General features: G+C 38.1%; 1 protein-coding gene across 1 annotated transcript in view; it reads left to right on the top strand.

Annotated features, from left to right (window-relative positions):
- scfd2 (sec1 family domain containing 2) overlaps positions 1 to 23481 on the top strand; it is a 585419-nt gene that overhangs the window by 499401 nt on the left and 62537 nt on the right. The window contains exon 7 of the mRNA XM_039751194.1: positions 10336 to 10470. Within this exon, the coding sequence (XP_039607128.1) occupies positions 10336 to 10470 (135 nt within the window). The remainder of the gene's footprint in view (positions 1 to 10335; positions 10471 to 23481) is intronic.

Genomic DNA, 23481 nt, shown 5'->3' with positions numbered 1-23481 from the left:
GTATAAGTCAACAGGGTCTATGAAATAGCATCTCTTCCTTACCATTTAATGACACAAATAATTAAAACACAAGGGGTATACATCTGCTTTTATACCCCATCTTCTGAAAAGCATGTTTGCAGCCTAAAAGTAGTGGGTTTAAAGGGCACAATGGTGACAGGTAGCACTGCCACTACACAGCTCCAGTGACCTGAGTTCAAATCCTGTTCCTAGTCATTGTCTGTGTGAAGTTTGCACATTTCCCCATGTCTGTGTGGATTTTTTTTTTCATTCCAGAAGATATGCTGGTTAAGTTAATTAGCCTTTCCAAATTATCCCAGTGTGCGTCTGGGTGTATATGTAAATGGGCCCTTGCCTTGTGCCCAGTGCTGTTGGGATTGGCTCCAGCCTGCCTTGACCTTGAATCGGATTAGGCTGCCTTGAGAATGTTACGTCATTAAAAAAACAACTACACTTGGCCATGTCGTGATACAATGTAACAAAAGTAGTTTCATGAGAACAGATATTTTTAATCTAGAGAGATAGATAGATACTTTATTAATCCCAAGGGGAAATTCACATAATCCAGCAGCAGTATACTGATACAAAGAAACAATATTAAATTAAATAGTAAAAAAAATGAAAAAAATTAAAATAAAATTAATGTTAGCATTTACTCCCCCGGGTGGAAGAGTCGCATAGTGTGGGTGAGGAATGATCTCCTCAGTCCGTCAGTGGAGCAGGACAGTGACAAAAGTCTGTCACTGCCTGGCATCTATCAGTCCTGTGCAATATATCAGTACATTTAATACACTCTGTGTTTCACGTAGCCTTGAATAAATTCCAAGGACCTTGAACGGTGTATGAAAAGACTGTCTTTATTTAATAAACTACAGTGATGGAAGAAATTCGGAGTACAGTTAAGATGGATACAAATGTATCCTTCCTGACAATCCAGTGAGGTGATTTACCCAATGTCTCATCTCTACATCACCCCAACATTTACCCTCACCTCCCAATCTCTAGTTACCCACCACTCTTTGTCAGATGCCCCTTGACCACAACTACCCTGCCACATCCGGCAGAGTGTCAGCTTTTAATTCCCATCACAGGGTTACTTTTATGGGCACATTCTCTAACATTCCAGGGTCCACAAACCATATAGAATGCTCCAAAATCTGGATTTTTGTCCCTGGAAATTCTTAGTCAGTCTTGACATTAGTTACAGTAATCAGAAAAAAATATGTTAACAGTTATTGTGCCATTTCTGATTAAAATAATAATACAAATTGCAGTCTGTTTCAATATCATGTTTAACTATTTGTGTAACTATGTAAATGCTGTTTATTATACTTTGTCATTTTAATTTATAAAAGAATCTCATAATTTTACAAAAGAGCTTCGGAGCTTTTTCACCTAATAAAAACTTATAGATAGTATTATTTGTTTGTACATTGTAAGTAATCTATCCTAAGAAGTTGTTAATTGGGTTGTTTTCTAGTAGATTTTATGGAACAATAGCATATTTATTCATTAGTCCTTGATTAGTTGAATATATCAGCAAGTTGTAAACATAGTTATCATACTTAATATCACCTCATTAATCTGGATCAAGTTTTAATTGAATATGAGAACACTCACAGCAGAGTCTCACAATGAGGCAGGAATGAATGTGTGACGATGGTGTTCGTATCATTTCCCATTGGTATGCACAGTAGGTCATTACTGTATAAGGCCTCAGCTGAACACAAGAAAGACCTGAGTAGTTGGTGGCCTGGCTAAAGGACGGAGGAAACCGAGAGCTGTGACTCTAAGCAGATTCAAATATAATAGATTTTGTGGTATTTTGGCAAAGTACATATTCTTAAACAAAACCTGTTAAATTTCAATTTTTAGTAAGGCAAACTTTCAGCAAGTACAGCAAAGCCTCATTAGGATAAATTGGAATAAAGAGCAGGTTTAAAAGTGTTTTACATATAATGCATGACAAGTACTTCTCAAAGTTTAGAGGTGGTAAGAAATTAACAGGAACTCCTTGGCAGATAAATAAAGAGCTAAAAGGGAAGTTACAAAGGAAAAAGAAGCTGTATAAGGTTAGAAACTCTAGCACCAACAATGGGCTGCATGAGCACAACAGTTAAAAATGACATTTGTAAGGTGAAAAGACATTTGTAGAGAATTTTTAACGGAAAGGTGAAAGATGGCCCTAAGTTAAAGAACAATCTGAGAGGAGGTGAAGATTATTAGGAATGGTAAAGATGGGTTGGAATATACAGGCAGTGAAATATAGCAGATGTTTTCAACTTGTATATGTGTGAAGACGTCGAAAAATAACAGGGACTACCAAGAAGGTAATTGGTGACTTGTAAATTGTAGAGGGAGAAGCGCTGCTTGGATTAAATAGGTTAAAATGTAACGAATCGCCAGAAATAGATCACATTTATCTTTGAGTCCATAAGGAAATTAATGAGTATCTATATTTAAACCTTTGGCGCATATTTTTAAAACATCCCTGTACATTGGGAAAATTTCTAAAGCAAAACTCACCCAGTTATATAAATAGTATGACTGGGCAATTCCAAGTAAATTATAGACCAGTAAGCTTAGCATTCGTTACTAGTAAATTTAGAGGAAGGGATCATTAAGGAAAAGGTCAAGCAGCAAATATCTAAAACAAGAGTATTAACAAATACTCAACATGGGTTCAGATGGAGAAAGTGGTATTTTACTTATATGCTGAAATTCTATGAGGAAACAATATAAGCATTCATTAAGAGAAGTGCAAATTATATTATTTATCTTGATTTTCAGAAAGCTTTTGATAAGATACCACATGATAGATTAGTCATCAAAATAAAAGAAGTGGGAGTTGAGAGCACGGTGTGAAGGTGGGTAACAGGAAGCAAAGGATTCTGCTAAGGGGAACTTTTTCAGAATCAGCTGATGTTAAAAGTGGTATCTGTCAGGGATTAGTGCTGGGGCCACTGCTCTTTTTAATATACATAAGCAATCTGGATAGGAATATAAACAACAAACCGGTTAGGTCTGCAGATGTTACCAAGAATGGCAGATAATCTGGAATCCATTGAATCATTACAGAGGGACTTGGACAGCATACAGGCATGGGCAGATTAAATCAAATTTTATTTGTCTCATACAAACTAAATATACAATATGTAATGAAATGCTTAGACTATATATTGTACTGTATGCTTAATTTGTATATGATTTCTGGCAGATTAAATTTAACGTGAATACATGTAAATTATTACACGTAGGAAGTAAAAATGTTAGATTTGAATAATCAATTGGAGGTCTGCAGCTTGAAAGTAGACTTTATGGGAAGAATTTAAGAGTCATAGTGGACTCATCACTATCCAAATCCAGGCAGTATACAGAAGTCATCAAGAAAGCTAATAGTATTTAAGGTTATATAACTAGATGTGTAGAATACAAGTCTAGGGAGGTTATGCTTAAACTACACAACACACTAGTGAGGCCTCACCTGGACAACTATGCACATTTTAGGTCTCCATATTACAAAAAACGACATAGCAGCACTAGAGAAAGTCCATAGAGGAGGCTAACTAAAAGGTATGAGCTATGAGGAGAGATTAAAGGAGCACAACCTGTTTAGTTTAAGAAAACAGAGATTAAGAGGTGAAATGATGGAAGTGTTTTAACATTATGTAAGGAATTTGTACAGTAGATCCCAGCTGTTACTTTAAAATGAATTCTGCAAGAACACAAGGACATAGTTGGAAACGTGTCAAGCTCAAAATATTTCAAAAATGTTATAAAGTTTTTCTTCATGAAATGAACCATAGACACATGGAATTAAATATCAAGTAAAGTGATGGAGAGCAGGACTTTAGGGACCTTCAGATATCAACTTTGTGTTATTTTGGACAATCTAGGTGAATGCAATGAATGAGCTTCTTGGGCTGAATGGCCTGTTCTTGTCACAATTTTTCCGATGTGCTAAAATTTGCTATCTATTATAAACACTATAAATAAGGCAAAAGGTGTCTGCAAGGGAGAGAAGTCATCAGGACTGAAAGTTCAGTTATTTAACATGAAATATGCACAGGTTTGTCTATATGAAAATGAAGGTACTCAAAGTTATTCGTTATGCAACTTAAATTGTACACTCTATAAATGATAGTCTTTTGAATGTCTGTAAACTAAAAATAAACCTTTATCTACATAGTTTCCACTGAATTACAAGGTCAGATTGCAATGAAAATTAAACATTAAATCAACAATAAAACATTACGATGGTTTTTATACAATCAAGGGCAAACTGAGAAATATTGAATGGTAACCTTTACAAATTAGTCAGAGGCAAGGATGATGTTCACAGGCCAGGGTGACTGCCTTATTGTTATAATTAAACAGACTCCGTCTCACATTCATTGCCATGTGCTTTTGCCAATAATCTCAAAGGGGAAAATAAAACAAAAAAAAACCTTAAATAGGAGCTTACAGATAAAACACTTAATAATAGGTAGACTGAATGGCTATATCAAAATGATGAATCACTAAACCTTTTTATTTAAGTAATAAGCAAGGTGTGAGAGTGTTCATAAGATACATGTGATATGTGAAACAAGTGTGTCTTTTTAAAGCAATTTTTATTTAGTTTGTCTGTATCCTTGAATTATTTATCTATTAAGAAGTACACAGTTTCATGCAGAATGTCACAGTGTTTAAAATGAGACATATTAGCAGAGCGTTATGGAAAACCAAATGTCATATTTGTGCATTTGGAAGCAGATTTCCAACCAATTAAGCATTAAGGTTTAACCTGTTACTCAAAGTAAATGTCAAACTATTTGAAGCTAAATAGAAACAGATCCTTTACTTTATACAGTGTTTATTTTACATTTGCCAATGTACCTGCTGTTAAACTAAGTTACCTTTAATTAGACTCACGCAAACTTAATAAGTTTCCGTTCCAAGCGGCTTATAGACTTGTTTATGAGATTTTGCTCAAGTGTATTCTTGCATGGGGCCTGCATGACTGACTTGTTTCATGTGTGGTGCCTACTGCCTACACACACTATAAACTCTCTTGTGAAGTAGTCCCAAATTATTTCCATCTGGGTGGCATTAAAACTAGTAATCACTTTATATTAAAAATACCTCAATCTGCTTCCAAAATTGTGGTCTATAAAATTGGAAAAAAAAAAGAAGAGACCTACAATTGCTTTCTTGTAAAGTTAAAATAAACAAACAATTGCAGTATCATGAAAGCATATACATTAATTGAATCAAATAAAGCTTCACTTATTAAGATAATTGCCTCATGTTTTTACAGAAGAAGTACAGAGCAAGCTTTTGGAATTGTTATAGACAAGCAGAACTGATTACTGGTTTAAAAACCCGAGGGGCTTTTAAAAATGACTGAAGCATGAATTAATTATTGTATCGCCTAATGTTACAAGATTACTAGTAAGTTTGTGTCAGTCATTAATGCAGAGGTAAAGAAAGTGACATAACTTTTGGAAATACATTTATAAATGGAATGAAAAGTAGTCAATTATTCATTTTTTGAGGATCTGGTTAGTTGATTGAACATGTAACTGTCTCTAAAAATGTTACTAATCATGAAGATTCATTTATCACATTTTTGTAGTCTGAGATTCCAGTCCACTGGTTTTAAACCTTTTCCTGCAGTCATAAGTCAAATTCTTGCTTTTAATCATGCCTGACGTTCAATCCGCTGTCTTCTACTTTTTAATAAAGGCAAAATAATGCTGATTGCATTTGCTACATTGGAATCAAGCTAGTCTTTGCATTTTAGTTTGATTATTTGGTAAGCTTATTTGTATTTTTTTCGTTAACAAGCAGTTGAAGTGAGGCATATTTAACTAGGGAGCTAAACATGGATCAGCTAATTTAAAACTGTGCACAAGTATGAGCTGATCTTTAGTGTTTAATACAATATTTACAAAAAAGAATGGACAATGTTCAGAGATTTAGGTCAGTTGAGGTCTGGTTGGAAAGCATGCACTAGTACACGATGAAGCATCTCGGTTGGCAACCGCCCCAGGCAAACACATAGTCCAGTCCCACCCTCTGGAAATGACCATCTATCTGCAACAGCCAGGTGTTAAGTGCATGTCCCATTGGCCTTGTCCAGCCACTCAGCTCCTTAACAATGAGGATCCTGCGAGCCCAATCACCCTTGGGGAATCGCACCACATGACCGTAGTGCCATACCTGATGCTGTCTCGTAATGCTAGTAATGTGCCTCATTCAGGACTCTGCAAGGCACTGGCACAAACTCAAACCAGCGGTACCCAAGGATTTCCCAAAAGGACACAGGAGTCCAATATTTATCTCAGGTCACTTGATAGTGTCCATGTCTTGCAACCATATAGCAAAACAAGAAGCACCAGGACTTGGACCTTCATCCTTTTGCAAAGATGTCGGGAGCTCCACACACCCCTTTCCAGCGACCTCATGACCGCCATCCTCTCCCAATCCATCTACTGACTTCATAGGAACAATCACCAGAGACATGAATGTCGCTCTTGAGGTAAATAAACCTCTTGAAAAGGTTGACACTCTCTCCACAAACAGACACACTGGTAATGACTGTGCCCAAGAGGTCATTAAAGGCATGGATCTGGTTTTTATCCTGGACACTCGCAAGCCTAGACACTCAGACTGTTTGCTCAGTCTCTCGAGAACCCCAATCAGTGTCTCCATTGACTCTGTGAAGATCATAGCATTGTCAGCAAAGTCAAGATCAGTGAATCTTTCTTTGCCAACAGGTGTCCTACAGCCACAGCCGCTTAACCACATGATCTTGCCCAACACCCATTTCATGCAAGCATTGAACAGATCAAGAGCAAGAACACACCCCGACCAACCCCAGAATCAACTGGGAAAAATGAAGAGGTTCTGCCTCCACTCTGCATAGTACCAGTGTACAGGATGGCCATGAAATCCAGCAACAGGGTTGAACACTTTACAAAAATAGACAAAGACTACAATTAAACTAAAGATTAATTAAAATTAAATTAAAGATTTAGGGGTAATAATCTACTAGGTCCGCCAAATGAAGTGTTGATTTTATGTTGAATGTACATTTACTCTTTTGTTTCATTGCAGATTTATGAAGTGTGTGAAGTTGTATGTTCTACTCATGCTTTTGTGGGTTTTCTCTTTTTATCCCAGCTTTTACCCACATCGCTAGAAGTGCAGATTAGATTAACTGGCCCAGTATGAGAGATGTTTTGTATGTAATAGACTGGTACCACTCTTGAGTGCTGATCAGTGGTTATCCACGACCCTAACCTCATTAAGCAGGCACAGAAAATAATCTCTTAAAGCAAATTTATGTTCATTTTCAGTTACATTTTTTATTTAGACAAGTAATGCAATAATTTAAAAATATTTTCTACCTGTTTCCCTACATGTACTTTCAGCACCTTTTCTCTATCTCCGTGCATGTGTGTATGAGAACCTCTGTTCACCGGCACTCCCTTTCTCAAGCATGTTCTCGTAAAGCCTGCTTCCCAAATTCTCTCATTATTTTCGAGGTACATTTTCTCGCCTTCTGTCTGGTTTTATATGGCATCTCTCTCAATGCGCACCTTTACTCATCCTCATGACTATCATCCTCACTCTTGCTCTTTTGTCGCGTCACCACAGCCAAAGTGACCAATCAAATTGCTCTGAGGAACTGGACCTTAGTATTTTATTATTCTGTGGATTCCGTAAAATGTGAAAAATTATTGAAACATATAATGCAGCTGTAATTTTAGATGTAGTAAAGTATGGTTTAAAAAATGTTTTATTCATTTGAGTTTTAAAATGGTAATTGTTTCACAATTAACAAATACAATTGTTTTCAGTAAACTTTTGGCAGAACAGATTTACTGTATAAAAACTGTCTAGATAAAAAGAAAAAAGGACAACCTACCAGAAAGGTTGTTGGGGAGACCCCAACACAGTTAATGTTACCAAGCACTGCTTTGATTTCTTGCAGAAGCAAAACTGACATACTTCTTTTTTTTTTTCTTTCATTTTTTTGGCGAGTATAGAAATTAGAAAGTAAGGATTTTGCAGTAAGACAAGGGGTCAATAAAAGACGAGTATCTGTCTCTGAGACTACAGTGAGCCCCTGCATTCATCATAACTTCCAGAATGAGAAGTGGATATCCCACAATTACAGTTGTCTATCTTTGGACAGCAGTGTATTTACTCTCTGACTATACAGTAAATTCTTTGCTTGAGGATAACCAGATTAGCTGTGCCTCTCTGATAGTCTTTCACTATAGTGTAGCACATGCAGGCTTTTCTATTTAGTAATGCCCAACAGTAAATGCAGCAAGCCCATAGAATGCACTTTTACCATGCAGACACATTATCTTAGTGATAATTTATCTGCCTGCCTCCATTTATCCCAGCATTCACCATGGTACATTGCACTAGTTTTTCTGTCAATTTCATGATTGTCTCTACTGTCACTCATGAACAAGACCCACTCAGAACAGCTTCTTACACTGCAGAGAGCAAGCCACTGTTTTTTTTTTTTGCCAAGGACCATGATCTCAGATTTTGAGGTGCTATTTCTAACCCCAGCTGCATTATAGCCGTCAACCTCTCCAGTGCACACTGGAGATCTGTCCGATGGTGCTAACAGGGTGACCTCATCCTTATAATTCAGTTTCCCACACTGGATACTCTTCAAGTGGCACCTTGATATTGCATCCAAGACAAACCTTTAGAGGAGTCCAACATCCATCTTTTTGTGATTGAATGTATAAAATGGTAAAATCTCAGAAAGAAAGGGCTTTTATCTATAGCAGTTTTGAATCCATAGAACTTGATTAGTCTTTTTTGTGACTGTATATTGAATTCACTGTTTAACGTCATTCCTGTTATATAACACATATTTAGGAGTTTATGGTAGCTGTCTATTAAACTTTTTATAATACTAAAGTTGATAATGGCACCAGGTGGTATCATAAACAGAAAGCAGTTACTGCATATCAGGAGTTTTCAGGAAGATGATATATGCCAACAAATGGTATAAAATGTTTACAGTGTAAATGTTAATGAGGTTATTATTCAGTTAGTTTCTCTTTTTATTTAGGATGATCAAAATAAGATTACAGGATAAGCAAGTGAAATGATCGCCCTTCATAAAGTTGCCTTCGTGAAAGAATACATATCACCTTAAACCAGCCAGATGCTGAAGTTCAAGTGCTGGTCACTGAGCTCACAAAGAGCATGTTGAAGTTATTTGGGCATCTAGTGTGCTTGCTTCCAGGGCACTGCCCATAGAAAGGGTGTACCAGACAAGGCCCATTAGAAGAAAACCCAGAAGCTGACCCACTCAGAGTATTCCCCGGAGGAGTTTGTGACTGCCCAACTTTGTCTGTAGCAGTTGTGATCCTCACCTGTACAAACAGACAGAAAAGGAAAGTGACAGTACTGATCACAGTGACTTTCTCTGCCTGATTCTGTATGTAATTTGTACTTAAGACAACTTTGTGAATGTGGACAGTAAAGATGTAATCTCAGGTGAAATACTTGTTTACATGTTAGTTTGCTTTCTCCCAATGGTCAGTATACCATTCTTCAGAAGTGGCAAACATAAATGCATCCCTGCAAGTTACACACTTAACTATATATACTTAATTCATAGCTAAATCCATTTCAAAAACCCACAAGGAGTGTATATGTGTGTAACTTGAATGTTTCTTGAGATGGTCCAGCATGATGGGACTCTAATGTGGGTAACTGATCTAGAAAACGAATGACTGGAGGGATGGGAGATAAACTAATGTTTGAGATGTGCACATTAGTATCGTCAAACCAACTAAATGGTTTCTGGCTGCCTCTCCGTTTTGTTTTGTTTTTTGTCAGTGTAGCAAAGCTGAATGATTTTCCTCAAATACAGTAGTTCAGGTTTCAAGCATTAAAATACAGAATAAAAATGAATTGACAAATCAAATTAAAAAGGAACATATTTTCCAGCACAGTTTCAAAGCTAAAAAAATTTTACTTTTAAAATAGCTAAAATGCAATTGTGATGGTTAATTTCACAAGGGGGCAATTCAGTGTTTTGACGTTTTTGTATTAGATAAATTACATGTCTTGTAGATTTCCTCTAATAATTCTCATTTCCAGAAGAATGATTATTTCTTGGCTTTGCTGTCTTATAAGATGAACAACGCTGGTAAAGATGTTGGTAATTATATCTAAAGCAATGTTTTCATCCTGGTTCAAACAGCACATTGCTTAAGATAATTAGTGCTATTATGTTCAGTTTGATATATTATGCAAAAACCTCATTTTTGCAGACAAATTACTTGTAACTCTTTTAATCTGTAGGGGACATACAAACCAATGCTGAAGCAAATTGTAGAAGAAATCTACAGAGTGGACCGGTCTGAACCTTCGGATATTGAGCATATGTCTGCAGGCCTTACAGAATTGTTAAAAACTGGATTCAGCATGTTTATGAAGGTGAGGCCATTCTTCATTTCCTCTCAATTTTAAGCAATCCGTTTTTTAATCTGAAAATCTTAAGTACATCCTTAGTGGTGGCATGAAGATCTTGCTTTCAAAGTGGCATATGTGAGCCAAGTCAATTTATGTTTCTGTTAGAGACAGTTCCCAAATCCACAGTTCTGTACATTGTCAGCCTAGTATTTGAAATTAGATACTTGCAATCACCTCAAAAATGAATAGCATTTGTTATATTAAAGGTTTGTTACATCTTTTTTTAATTCATACAATGGAGTGATTTTGAGAAGGACACTTTTACCAAGGTGTGCATTAAAAATCGTAGATGTCAAACAGTAATGCACTTGTGAATGCACCTCTACAATGCTGTACACAGATTTGGTCTCCATATTATGATAAGAACAGACAACAAGATTGGGATTGTACTGCAGGATAAGCTATGAGGAAAATGGGAGCAACTGAATCTCTATTTATCTTAAGAAATTCTGCCTAAGAGTTGGCATGGCAGTATAGTTTTCAGTTATGAAGTCGGTGACCAGGGTGGATACCAGATTTTCAAATATGTCTTCAAAAAGAATGTGTGGGAACAGAATAAATTTGATGTGTAAATTTTAAACAAACATTTCAATGTATTTCTTCACACAAAGGTTGTGAACATGTTAAGAACTGGTGGTCTTGAAAGATAAACCTTGGAGACCTTTGAGTTAAAAGTAGTTTGAGAACATCAGATAAAGAGAAAAGAACAATCTGTTTTTGGCTTAATGGCTCGTTCTTCTCTATCTATACTGTCTTCACATTGCTAAACCCCAGTCAGTCAGTAAAGACATTTGACAAGATGAGCATATCCAAGCCAAAATAACTTTTAATTACATCTCCCCAGATGCAGTATACAGATACAGTATGCTTTTTATCAATATTGGATTTCCAGGTCTTTATGTGAAAATGTGTTTACTAACTTTATTTCTAAGTGATCGTCCACTGTTTTTTCTGTGTCCTTCTTTGTCAATAATTTATTTTTATATACAAACTGGCATCAACATTATTTATACCCTTTTGTTTACTTCTGTTCCATCTTCATAGGTTCAGTTTGCCTGAGTGCAAAAGGTTCAACTCCTTGAGTCTTTCTTAATAACTCACATTCTTCGGTCTTGTAACTCACCCCTGTATTTTGAAGGACAATCTCAGCCTTCAGATATGGTTTCTTAGCTTCTGTACATGCAGTGTCATAAACAAAAAAAAATTACACTCAAATAATATATTGTTTTTTATAAGATTAGATGAATCATATTAAAGCCTAGACAAAGTATGGAGAAGAGCTATTGTAAACTGGAACATTGCACACAAAGACAAGTCTAATGGATTCCCATGGCATTCACTTAAGTTGCATTTTCTTAGCATTACAACTCCAGCAACCTGTTGTCCTTTTCCTATCACATTCACCATCTTCATAGAATTTCTATACTCTGCCTAGATCCTTTGGAGTTATTTCATCTGGACAACTGTATGATGCCCGGGTTACCCACAGCCGGCATTTCCCTTTAAACCTGGGTAATCAATAGTTATTGAGTGAGATGGACCAGGACAAATGAGTACATGTGCTCAGTGCTTTTATTCCAGACTGCTTAATCAAGTTGCAAACAAGTACAGTGCAAGGTTTCTTCTCAATAAATAAATAAATAAATAGTCCTTGATAAAAACTGTTTGTGGACATTAGAATCCAATTAATAAACTAATATCAGGTTAAAATCAAAAGTTAAAACAAAGTTATGATCCACCCATAGAAAGAATCACGAGCCTCGGTGCATCCTTCTCATTGAATATCTCCACTGCTCACCCTTTAAGGTCTACTCAGCAAGTGGAGACATCCTCTGGCAAGCACCATCAACTTTCAACTGGCTGGTGTGTCTGCCGCCATCCCTCTGTGTCCGTTAGGACCCCACAAGTCCTGTTTCCTTCTTCCACATCCATCCCTTGGTGTTCGTGGGATCTCCCGGAGCAGTTGGTCACTCCTGCTTCCTGGGTGCTGAGCAAGATTGACTCTTATTTGTGAGCACCATTCACTCACTGCACTCAGGGCATCCTCAACACAGCACTGGCTCAGCTTTGATTGATTGATTGATTGATTCTTTCATTTGTTCCTTCCTTCGTTCCTTTTCTTTCTTTCCTTCCTTCCTTTTCTTATCTTTGTTCCTTTACTTTCCTTCTTTCTTTCTTTTATTCTAATGTCATTGTAGGTGCCTTAATTACAATCCCCAGAGTACCAATGAGAAAACCAGCTGGGCTGACCGCATCTGCATTTGAATATGTGATTAGCCCATTTCCTCATAAACAACCTGCTCAGCTACATTGCTGTATTCACCCCCCGTGCCTGAGCACACAGTTTTTAAATTCCAATCCTGCGCCCTACCACGGACCCCTAACAACTTCACAACAGACTGAAATAGCCACCCAAAACTTCAACTGGTGTCTTGCTTTTAATTCAGTGATTCAGTTTTGTGATATCTGTTCTTTTTATACAGGTTTCTTGTTATTTTTTTCCCTTTCTTCTTATAAATTAGGCTAAACATCCAAATCTTGATATAAATATGTGGAAAGTGCACATTACATTATTCCCTTGCAAATATCTTCTTTCTCACTCTTTTATTTACCAGCTTGCATTCTCCACTGTCTTATTTACTTTTTCCAGTTCATGCTTTGTTTGATTGCTTTGAAGTTTGATATTGTTAATTGCCTTACAAATTGTTAAATTATGCTTTAATGAATATATATATGTACAGTCATATGAAAAAGTTTGGGAACCCGTCTCAGCCTGCATAATAATTTACTTTCAACAAAAAAGATAACAGTGGTATGTCTTTCATTTCCTAGGAACATCTGAGTACTGGGGTGTTTTCCGAACAAAGATTTGTAGTGCAGAAGTATTTAGTTGTATGAAATTAAATCAAATGTGAAAAACTGGCTGTGCAAAAATGTGGGTTCCCTTGTAATTTTGCTTATTTGAATGCATGTAGCTGCTCAGTACTGATTACTTGCAACACCAAATTGGTTGGATTAGCTCGTTAAGCCTTGAACTTCATAGACAGGTGTGTCCAATCATGAGAAAAGGTATTTAAGGTGGTCAATTGCAAGTTGTGCTTCCCTTTAACTCTCCTCCGAAGAGTGACAGCATGGGATCCTCAAAGCATCTCTCAAAAGATCTGAAAACAAAGATTGTTCAGTGTCATGGTTTAGGGGAAGGCTACACAAAGCTATCTCAGACGTTCAAACTGTCAGTTTCAACTGTAAGGAATATAATCAGGAAATAGAAGGCCACAGGCACAGTTGCTGTTAAACCCAGGTCTGGCAGGCCAAGAAAAATACAGGAGGGGCATATGCACAGGATTGTGAGAATGGTTACAGACAACCCACAGATCACCTCCAAAGACCTGCAAGAACATCTTGCTGCAGATGGTGTATCTGTACATCGTTCTACAATTCAGCGAAATTTGCAAAGAACATCTGTATGGTAGGGTGATGAGAAAGAAGCCCTTTCTGCACTCACGCCACAAACAGAGTCGCTTGTTGTATGCAAATGCTCATTTAGACAAGCCAGATTCATTTTGGAACAAAGTGCTTTGGACTGATGAGACAAAAATTGAGTTATTTGGTCATAACAAAAAGCGCTTTGCATGGCGGAAGAAGTACACCGCATTCCAAGAAAAACACCTGCTACCTACTGTCAAATTTGGTGGAGTTTCCATCATGCTGTAGGTCTGTGTGTCTAGTTCAGGGACTGGAGCCCTTGTTAAAGTTGAGGGTTGGATGAATTCAATCCAGTATCAACAAATTCTTCAGGATAATGTTCAAGCATCAGTCACAAAGTTGAAGTTACGCAGGAGTTGGATATTCCAACAAGACAATGACCCAAAACACAGTTCAAAACCTACAAAGGCTTTCATGCAGAGGGAGAAGTACAATATTCTGGAATGGCCGTCACAGTCCCCTGAATATCATCGAAAATCAATGGGAAGATTTGAAGCAGGCTGTCCATGTTCGGCAGCCATTAAATTTAACTGAACTGGAGAGATTTGATATAGAAAAATGGTCAAAAATACCTCCATCCAGAATCTAGACACTCATCAGTGGCTATAGGAGGCATCTAGAGGCTGTTATATTTGCAAAAGGAGGCTCAACTAAGTAGTGATGTAATATCTCTGTTGGGGTGCCCAAATTTATGCACCTCTCTAATTTTGTTATGATGCACATTGCATATGTTCTATTAATCCAATAAACTTAATGTCACAGCTGAAATACTACTGTTTCCATAAGGCGTGTCATATATTAAAAGGTGGAGTGGTGGCTCTGAGGCTAGGGATCTGATTCTGATTGCCGGTTCGAAACCTGTAAATGCCAAAAGGGACTCTGCTCTGTTGGGTCCTTGAGCAAGGCCCTTAACCTGCAATAGCTGAGCACTTTGAGCAGTGAGAAAAGCGTTATATAAATGCAAAGAATTATTATTATTATTATTATTATTATTATTAAAAGGAAGTTGGTACTTTGAAAGCTCAGCCAATGATAAACAAAAATCCAAAGAATTAAGAGGGGTTCCCAAACTTTTTATATTTATATATATTTATATATATATATATATATATATATATATATATATATAGATAGATAGATATGGTAGATTCTCACTGAAACCATTTCAGGTGACTACCTGTTGAAGCTCATCGAGAGAATGGCAAGAGTGTGCAAAGCAGTAATCAGAGCAAAGTGAGAATCTACCAATGTAAATGGTCATAAAAATAAAGAAAACACATTGAATGAGGAGGTGTGTTTAAACTTTTGGCCTGTACTGTATATGTATTTATATATATATACATATATATATATACAGTGGGTACGGAAAGTATTCAGACCCCCTCAATTTTTCACTCTTTGTTATATTGCAGCCATTTGCTAAAATCATTTAAATTAATTTTTTTCCTCATTAATGTACACACAGCACCCTTATATTGACAGACAAAAAAAAGAATTTTTGAAATTGTTGCAGATTTATTAAAAAAGAAAAACTGAAATATCACATGGTCCTAAGTATTCAGACCCTTTGCTCAGCATTTAGTAGAAGCACCCTTTTAAGCTAATACAGCCATGAGTCTTCTTGGGAAAGATGCAACAAGTTTTTCACACCTGGATTTGGGGATCCTCTGCCATTCCTCCTTGCAGATCCTCTCCAGTTCTGTCAGGTTGGATGGTAAACGTTGGTGGACAGCCATTTTTAGGTCTCTTCAGAGATGCTCAATTGGGTTTAAGTCAGGGCTCTGGATGGGCCATTCAAGAACAGTCACAGAGTTGTTGTGAAGCCACTCCTTCGTTATTTTAGCTGTGTGCTTAGGGTCATTGTCTTGTTGGAAGGTAAACCTTTGGCCCAATTCTATCTTGGTCTCATCAGACCAGAGAATCTTATTTCTCACCATCTCAGAGTCCTTCAGGTGTCTTTTAGCAAAGTCCGATAGAACTTTTTGGCCTTAATTCTAAGCGGTATGTGTGGAGACAACCAGAGTGAAAAATTCAAGGGGGTCTGAATACTTTCCGTACCCACTGTGTGTATGTATATATATATATATACTAGCAAAATACCCAAGCTTCGAAGCGGAGAAATAGTGTGTTAAAGAAGCAATGAAAAGAAAAGGAAACATTTTGAAAATAACGTAACATGAATGTCAATGTAATTGTTTTGTCACTGTTGTGAGTGATGAGTGTTGCTGTCATATATATATATATATATATATATATATATATATAATATATATATATATATTTACACACACACACACACACATAAACATATATATATACATATGTATACATATACACATAAATATACACACACACATATATACATACATATATACTACATATATACACACAAATACATACATATATATATATATATATATACATACACACACACATATATAAACATATATACATATACATACATATCTACATATATACACACACAGCTATTTCAGATCAGTGCAATACGCTGCTTGTTAAAACGGATAACTCCCGCTCTTACGTGCAAGTCTGCGTGGATATTATGAACTATCGATTTGTTCAAGTTCTATTTAAATTTTAAATAGAAGGAATTTTTATTTAGTCGACAGAAATATCTTTGGTAGGAATGGTAAAACAGACAGGAATATTATTTGTGAATAAATCAACTCAAACCTTAAACAACTTATAATATTTTGCTCTCCATAAAAATATATCCTGTCTAAATTATACAAGTTAGAAATAAAGTAAACGTTAAAAGAACAAACATTCAAATTTCTTTACTCTTATGTAATTTTATATAAAAATAAACTTAGATTTTAAATATCCCAAAAGATTTTGCTCTCCATAAAAATATATCCTGTCAAAATTATACAAATTCAAATATGAACATGCTGCATAACAAAACCTGGAAATATAAATAAAATGTGTTCCTTTCAGCAATAACAAATCAAATCATTCAGTTGTCTTTGCTCATATGTCATTTTAGAGCTGGACGCCTGGCATCTTTTTGGCAACAAGTTCGTTTCTGTTTGGTGTGAGGTTCTGTGTTGTGGAGATTCTCAGGATGGATTGCAGGTGCTCATCAGTGAGGCGACTCCTGTGTGCTGTTTTGTTAGTCTTTATCACTGAGAAGAGCTTCTCACACAGATATGTGCTACCAAACATGCACAAGGTTCGAGCCGCATGTAGACGGACTTTTTGTTCTTCAAAGTCACCAAAGCGCCGTGCAAACTCAGTGCGCTCAGTTTATCAGCAAAGTGCGATTTGGGAACACCGTAGTGACGACTTGGTTTAACATTACTTGGCAACAGGGAAAGTGGGGCAAGTGGTTGTGTCTCCCATAAAAGCAGCTTCACTTGAAATCACTTTGTGATTGTGCACGGGTTAAAACGTCCGCTGAAGTGTCAGATTCTTATTTAATTCTTCTGCTTTCTGTATCTTCTGCATTGCATTCAGGTTACCCTGATGTTTTGTCTCATAGTGCCGTCTTAGATTAAATTCTGTAATTACAGCCACATTAGCTCCACAAATGAGACACACGGGTTCAGTAAACATATACTCAGCCTCCCATCGGTTTTAAAGGCTCTATTTTCAGAATCAACTTTTCTCTTCAGCATCGTGTGAGCTAGCTTCGCAATAACTTGCAGCATCATAAGCTAGACTTGATTAACGCGTAAGTGTTGGCAAGGCAGCTGAAGCGCTGCATTATGGGATCTGTAGTTTATTGTGTTACCAGCGCTTCATATACCCGGCCATTAATAACAATAATACAGTATATAAAATGATCTCGCGGGCGGATATAATTACGCCGGGCGGATGTGGCCCTGCCCTTGAGTTTGACACATATGGACTAAATAGAACTTGAAAAGATATATTTTTCAAATGTGATCGCGCAATTCAGATAGAGTTGACGCAAGCACTACAGCCTGCATGCCTCAATAAGTCATCCTCCCTCGCTCTTACTTTTTACCGCTCATCTAATGAATACACTGAGTATGGCTTTACCAAAACAATCATTGATGGCTAATAAAGTATCCATTATTCGAGTATGTAGATCGGGATATATATATATACATATATATATACCGCGATCGCAGCGAGAAGTAGTGTGTTAAAAAGCTAGAAAAGAAAAGGGAACATTTTAAAAATAACGTAACATGACTGTCAATATACAGTATTTGTTTTGTGAGTGTTACTGAGTGTTGCTGTCATCAAGGATTTGATTATCATTATTTCTTTCAATCAGGTTCGTATTTGTAGGATGTGTTGTGTTCAAGTTACATTCCGTGTTTGTCAATCGCTGTAAAGATGACAGGTTTCATTCATCGATTCGTTTCTTACTGCATCAATAAACAGCTCGCCTTCTTCTTTATCTGAGACCTGACACACTGCATGCACGGGTTTTTTACACTGTCTTCCTTTAGGGACATTGACTTTTTCCAACGTGTGCTTTGTTTCCGCAGTAGTTGGATTTATGAATATGCTTGTATGTATCAGACGCTTCATATTTTTGCTGCCTTTTCAATTGTGTAATTCGGTTTTGTTCAGCTCTTTGGAACTGTTGCTTTTATCTGTGCACGCGCCAGTTCACGTGAGCCACTCGGTGTACATGCATCGAAGGTTCCCAGCTGTGCTGGTGCCATCTCGCTATGTCCATGGCTGTATTTAATGTTACCTTAGTCCTGGCACTTAAAACTTTCTCTCGCAGTTTCGCTGAGTTTGTGTCAAACACCACCCTGACCATCTCATCTTCCTCTCCATAAGCACAGTCCTTCACCCGTGAATATTTAGTGGCAGTTTGCTATTGGATTGCCGCTGACGGACGGCCTTATATGGGCAGGCACTAAATTACAAACGCCAGCGCAGCCTGTCTATGAACTTAATTTAAAGTGTAGGTTTACATCGTGCTTTGTTTCAAGTAGCAGAACTCATGAATATGGTTGTATATGTCACTCGCCGCTTCTTATTGTTTCGCTGCCTTCTCAATTATATAATGCATGTTTTCTTCAGCGCTTTTGAGGTCTTCCTGGTTTTCTATGTACTGCGTGATTACGTGGGAGGCGTGATGATGTCACACGAAACTCCCCACGGCGTTGAAGCTCATCTCCATTACAGTAAATGGAAAAACTGCTTCCAGTTATGACCATTACGCGTAGAATTTCGATATAAAACCTGCCCAACTTTTGTAAGGAAGCTGTAAGGAATGAACCTGCCAAATTTCAGCCTTCCACCCACACGGGAAGTTGGAGAATTAGTGATGAGTCAGTGAGTGAGTGAGTGAGGGCTTTGCCTTTTATTAGTATAGATATATATATATATATATATATATATATATATATATATATATATATATATATATATATATATATATATATATATATATATATATATATATATATATATATATACACTGCTCACAAAAATTAAAGGAACACTTTAAAGAAACACATTAGATACATCAGATCTCAATATGAAGTTGGATTTCTATACAAATAATGACAGGGCAATATCTTAGGAACAAAAAGATGCCAAGTCTTTTAATGGAGATAAAAGTTGTCTGCCTACATAGGGCTCAATTGTGTAGACACCCTAAAATCAGAGTGAAATGAAGATGTGGCAGGCTAGTCCATTTTTGCAAAAACTTAATTTCTGCTACTCAAAATGCTTTTCAGTATCTTGTGTGGCCCCCACGAGCTTGTATGCATGCTTGACAACGTCGGGCATGCTCCTAATGAGAAGACGGATGGTGTCTTGTGGCATTTCCTCCCAGATCAGTATGAGGGCATCCCTGAGCTGTTGTACAGTCTGAGGAGCAACCTGGCGGCGCCTAATGGACCGAAACATAATGTCCCACAGATGTTCTATTGGGTTTAAGTCAGGGGATCGTGAAGGCCATTCAATTTTTTCAATTCCTTCATCCTCCAGGTACTGCCTGCATACTCTTGCCACATGAGGCCGGGCATTGTTGTGCATTAGGAGGAAACCAGGACCTACTGCACCAGCGTAGGGTCTGACAATGGGTTCAACGATTTAATCTTGATACCTTATGGCAGTCAGAGCACCATTTCCTACGCAGTAGATGTCTGTGCGTCCCTCCATGGATATGCCTCCCCAGACCATCACTGACCCACACCAAACCTGTCATGTTGAACGACGTTGCAGGCAGCATATCGTTCTCCTTGTCTTCTCCAGACTCTTTCACGTCTATCACAGCTGCTCAGGGTGAACCTGCTCTCGCCTGTAAAAGTACAGGGCGCCAGTGGCGGACTTGCCAATTCTGGCGTTCTTGAGCAAATGCCAGTCGAGCTCCACGTTGCTGGGCAGTGAGCACAGGGCCCACTACAGGACGTCGGGCCCTCGGGCCATCTTCATGAAGTCTGTTCCTGATTGTTTGGGTAGAGACATTCACGCCAGTGGCCCTCTGGAGGTCATTCTGTAGGGCACGAGCAGTGCTCAGCCTGTTCCGCCTTGCACAAAGAAGCAGGAATCGGTCCTGCTGATGGGTTGAGGACCTTCTACGGCCCTGTCCAGCTCTCCGAGAATAACAGCCAGTCTCCTGAAATCTCCTACATGTTCTGGAGATTGTGATGGGAGACACATTAAACCTTCTTGCTGCAGCACGTGTGGATGTGCCATCCTGGAGAAGTTGGACAACCTGTGCAACTTCTGCAGGGTTAAGGAATCGCCTCATACTGCCAGTAGAGATAATTACTCAAGCCAAAACTAGCACGAGTGGAAAACCAGCCAAAAAAGATCAAGAGGGAGAAACTTGAAATGACCTCCACATGTAAAACCAGTCCTGTTTTGAGGGTTTTCTAATTGTTGCCACTTTAGTGCACCTGTCGTTAAGTCCATGAACACCAATACAGCTGAAAGTGATTAACAATGACCTCAGCTGCTTAACCAACCAGAAAATTATCAGACAAGTTTAATTGATTTCATGCCAGGCCCAATAAAAAAAGTGTTCCTTTAATTTATGTGAGCAGTGTATATATATGTATATATATATATATATATATGTATATATATATATGAATGAAAGTCCTGCTCTTTAACACCATCGCACAGCACCCCCATCATGTAATTATTTTCTTTTTTGAGTTTTTTCCTTTTATCTTTGAATGACCTTTTTATCTTTGTGCTGTAAAATGTGACTTCCACTTACTAATCTTATTATATTTATCATAAATGAGTTCAAAAGGAATTGCCGCCTTATAGCGGTGGAGAGGTTTGAGTATCCCGGTGACCCAGGGAAGCTATATTGTCCAATGCAATAGCTCCTTGTAGGACCTCCAAAGGTAAATTTCTCCCAGGTCAGGGGTCAGACAAAGAGCAATTCAAAGCCCCTAATGAAACAAGCCAATGAATTTAAAGTCAAGTACTCCGCTCGGTATGGGGTTACTGGGGCCACCTCCTGGAGCCAGGCCTGGGAGAAGTGTCCACAGGTGAAAGCCTGGCGGCCGGCCTACACTGGGGCCTGGTCGGGAACAGCCTGAAAATGTAACATGGGAAAGCCCTCCTGTGGGGCCCACCACCTGCATGAGTAATAGGGGACGGTTGTAATGTGACCTGCGTGGTGGTTGAGGATACACAAATTGACTCTTGGATGTGGAATGTCACCTGTCTCGGGGTTTTGGGGGGTTTAGGTAGGGGAGGGGAGGAGCCAGTTTATGGGTGAGGCAAAAAGCTACCAATTACATATAGTTGGTCTCACATCTGCCCACTCCCTTGGTTCAAAAGCCAAACCTCTTGAAACAGACTCTCATTTACTCTGGAGTTGACGGCGGGGAAAAGGTGTCGGGGAGAGTGCAGTTCTTATTGAGTCCCAGCCTGGTTGATGCAATTTTGGAGTTTGTTCTGGAAAACAAGAGGGTTGACTCTGTGCAGCTGAAGGTCATGGAGTAGAGAACTCTGATTGTCATATGTTCGGAGTACCAGGCCTTCTAGGTATTAGGTTGATAAAAGGAGGCCTTCACTGTATGGTTAGCACCGGAGACTCCCAAAGTAGTAGAGTGGTACCAACAGGCAGAAAGGGCTGCGGCCTTGGCAGTCAGGGAATCAAAAACCTGGGTGTGGGAGGAGTTCAGGGAGACCATGGAAAGTGACTATTGATTGGGCTCAAATAGATTCTGGTAAACCATCAGGCAACTCAGAAAAGGGTGGCAGGGATTCACCTATGCTGCTTCCAGCAATGGTGGAGAAATGCTGACCTAAACTGAGGACGTTGTCAGGTTGTTGAAGGAACACTTTGAGGAGCTCCTGAACCCAGTGGACATGCCCTCTGCAGAGGAGCCAGAAGATGATGGGGATCAATGTCTATTTCCCTAAGGGAGGTCATTGAGGTAGTTAAGCAACTCCATAGTTGCAAGGCCCCAGGGATGGATGAGATCTGCCCAGAAATGCTGAAGGCTCAGAACATTGTTCGGCTATCATAGGTGACATGTCTTTTCAATGTTACAAGATCATCAGGAGCTGTACCACTGGAGTGGCAGACTAGGGTGGTGGTCTCTAATTTTAAAAAGGGGGACAGGAGGGTTTGCTCCAACTATTGAGGGATCACACTCCTTAGCCTCCCTGGAAAAGCTTATGCCAGGGTACTAGAAAGGAGACTGCTCCCAATCATGGAACCTTAGATCCAGGAAGAGAAATATGGATTCCATCCAAACCATGGAATGGTGTACCAGCTCTTTACTGTCATGAGAATTCTGGAGGTAATATGGGAGTGCGCCCAATCAGTCTACATGTGTTTTGTGGACTTAGAGAAGGTATATGATCGTGTTCCTCGAGGGATGCTGTGGGGAGTACTAGGAGAGTATGGGGTTCTGGTGCCTTAAATAAGGGTTATTCAAGCCCCGTATAATCAAAGTAAGAGCTGTGTCTCCATACTTAGAAAAACATCAGCACTATTTCTAGTAGGTGTGGGACTTGTGGTCAAAATTTAATATCTTATTAAAGAAACATCCTCTAACTGGACAATTCAGTAATAAGGCAGGAGAAAAGCTGTTCATTGTATCTTTTAATTACTCCTCAGCAAAATGCCTTGGAGGGAGCATTCTTCAAAAGCAGTCTGTTACAGCATGGTCAGAAAAACAAAGAACAGAGGTTCATTTTATAAACTACTGAATTTACATACAGTGTCAATCAATGCATACATTTTACTGTGGTTGGTTCATTGGTTTACACCCAAATGACTTCTATTAAATAAAAGTATATTATATTATATTCTGGTTCTTCTTATACCTTTGAGTTGCGCCACCACCCTTTAAATTTCTGTGCACATAACAACTATCCATTCTTGTTTATAGGACATCTGCTGATTTCTTAGTCATCCTTCAGTGCATTTTGTATATTACATCAACCTTTCTTCTGGTACACTTTTTATTTACTTGACCATCTCAGGATTTTTCCTAAACCATTTCTTATATTTCAGTATATATTTTTTGTTGTTCACTTGACCTTTATCTGGTT

The sequence above is a fragment of the Polypterus senegalus genome, chromosome 4 (genome assembly GCF_016835505.1).
Source record: "Polypterus senegalus isolate Bchr_013 chromosome 4, ASM1683550v1, whole genome shotgun sequence".
Classification (NCBI taxonomy): domain Eukaryota; kingdom Metazoa; phylum Chordata; class Cladistia; order Polypteriformes; family Polypteridae; genus Polypterus; species Polypterus senegalus.
This window is presented reverse-complemented; position numbering and strand designations above follow the sequence as displayed.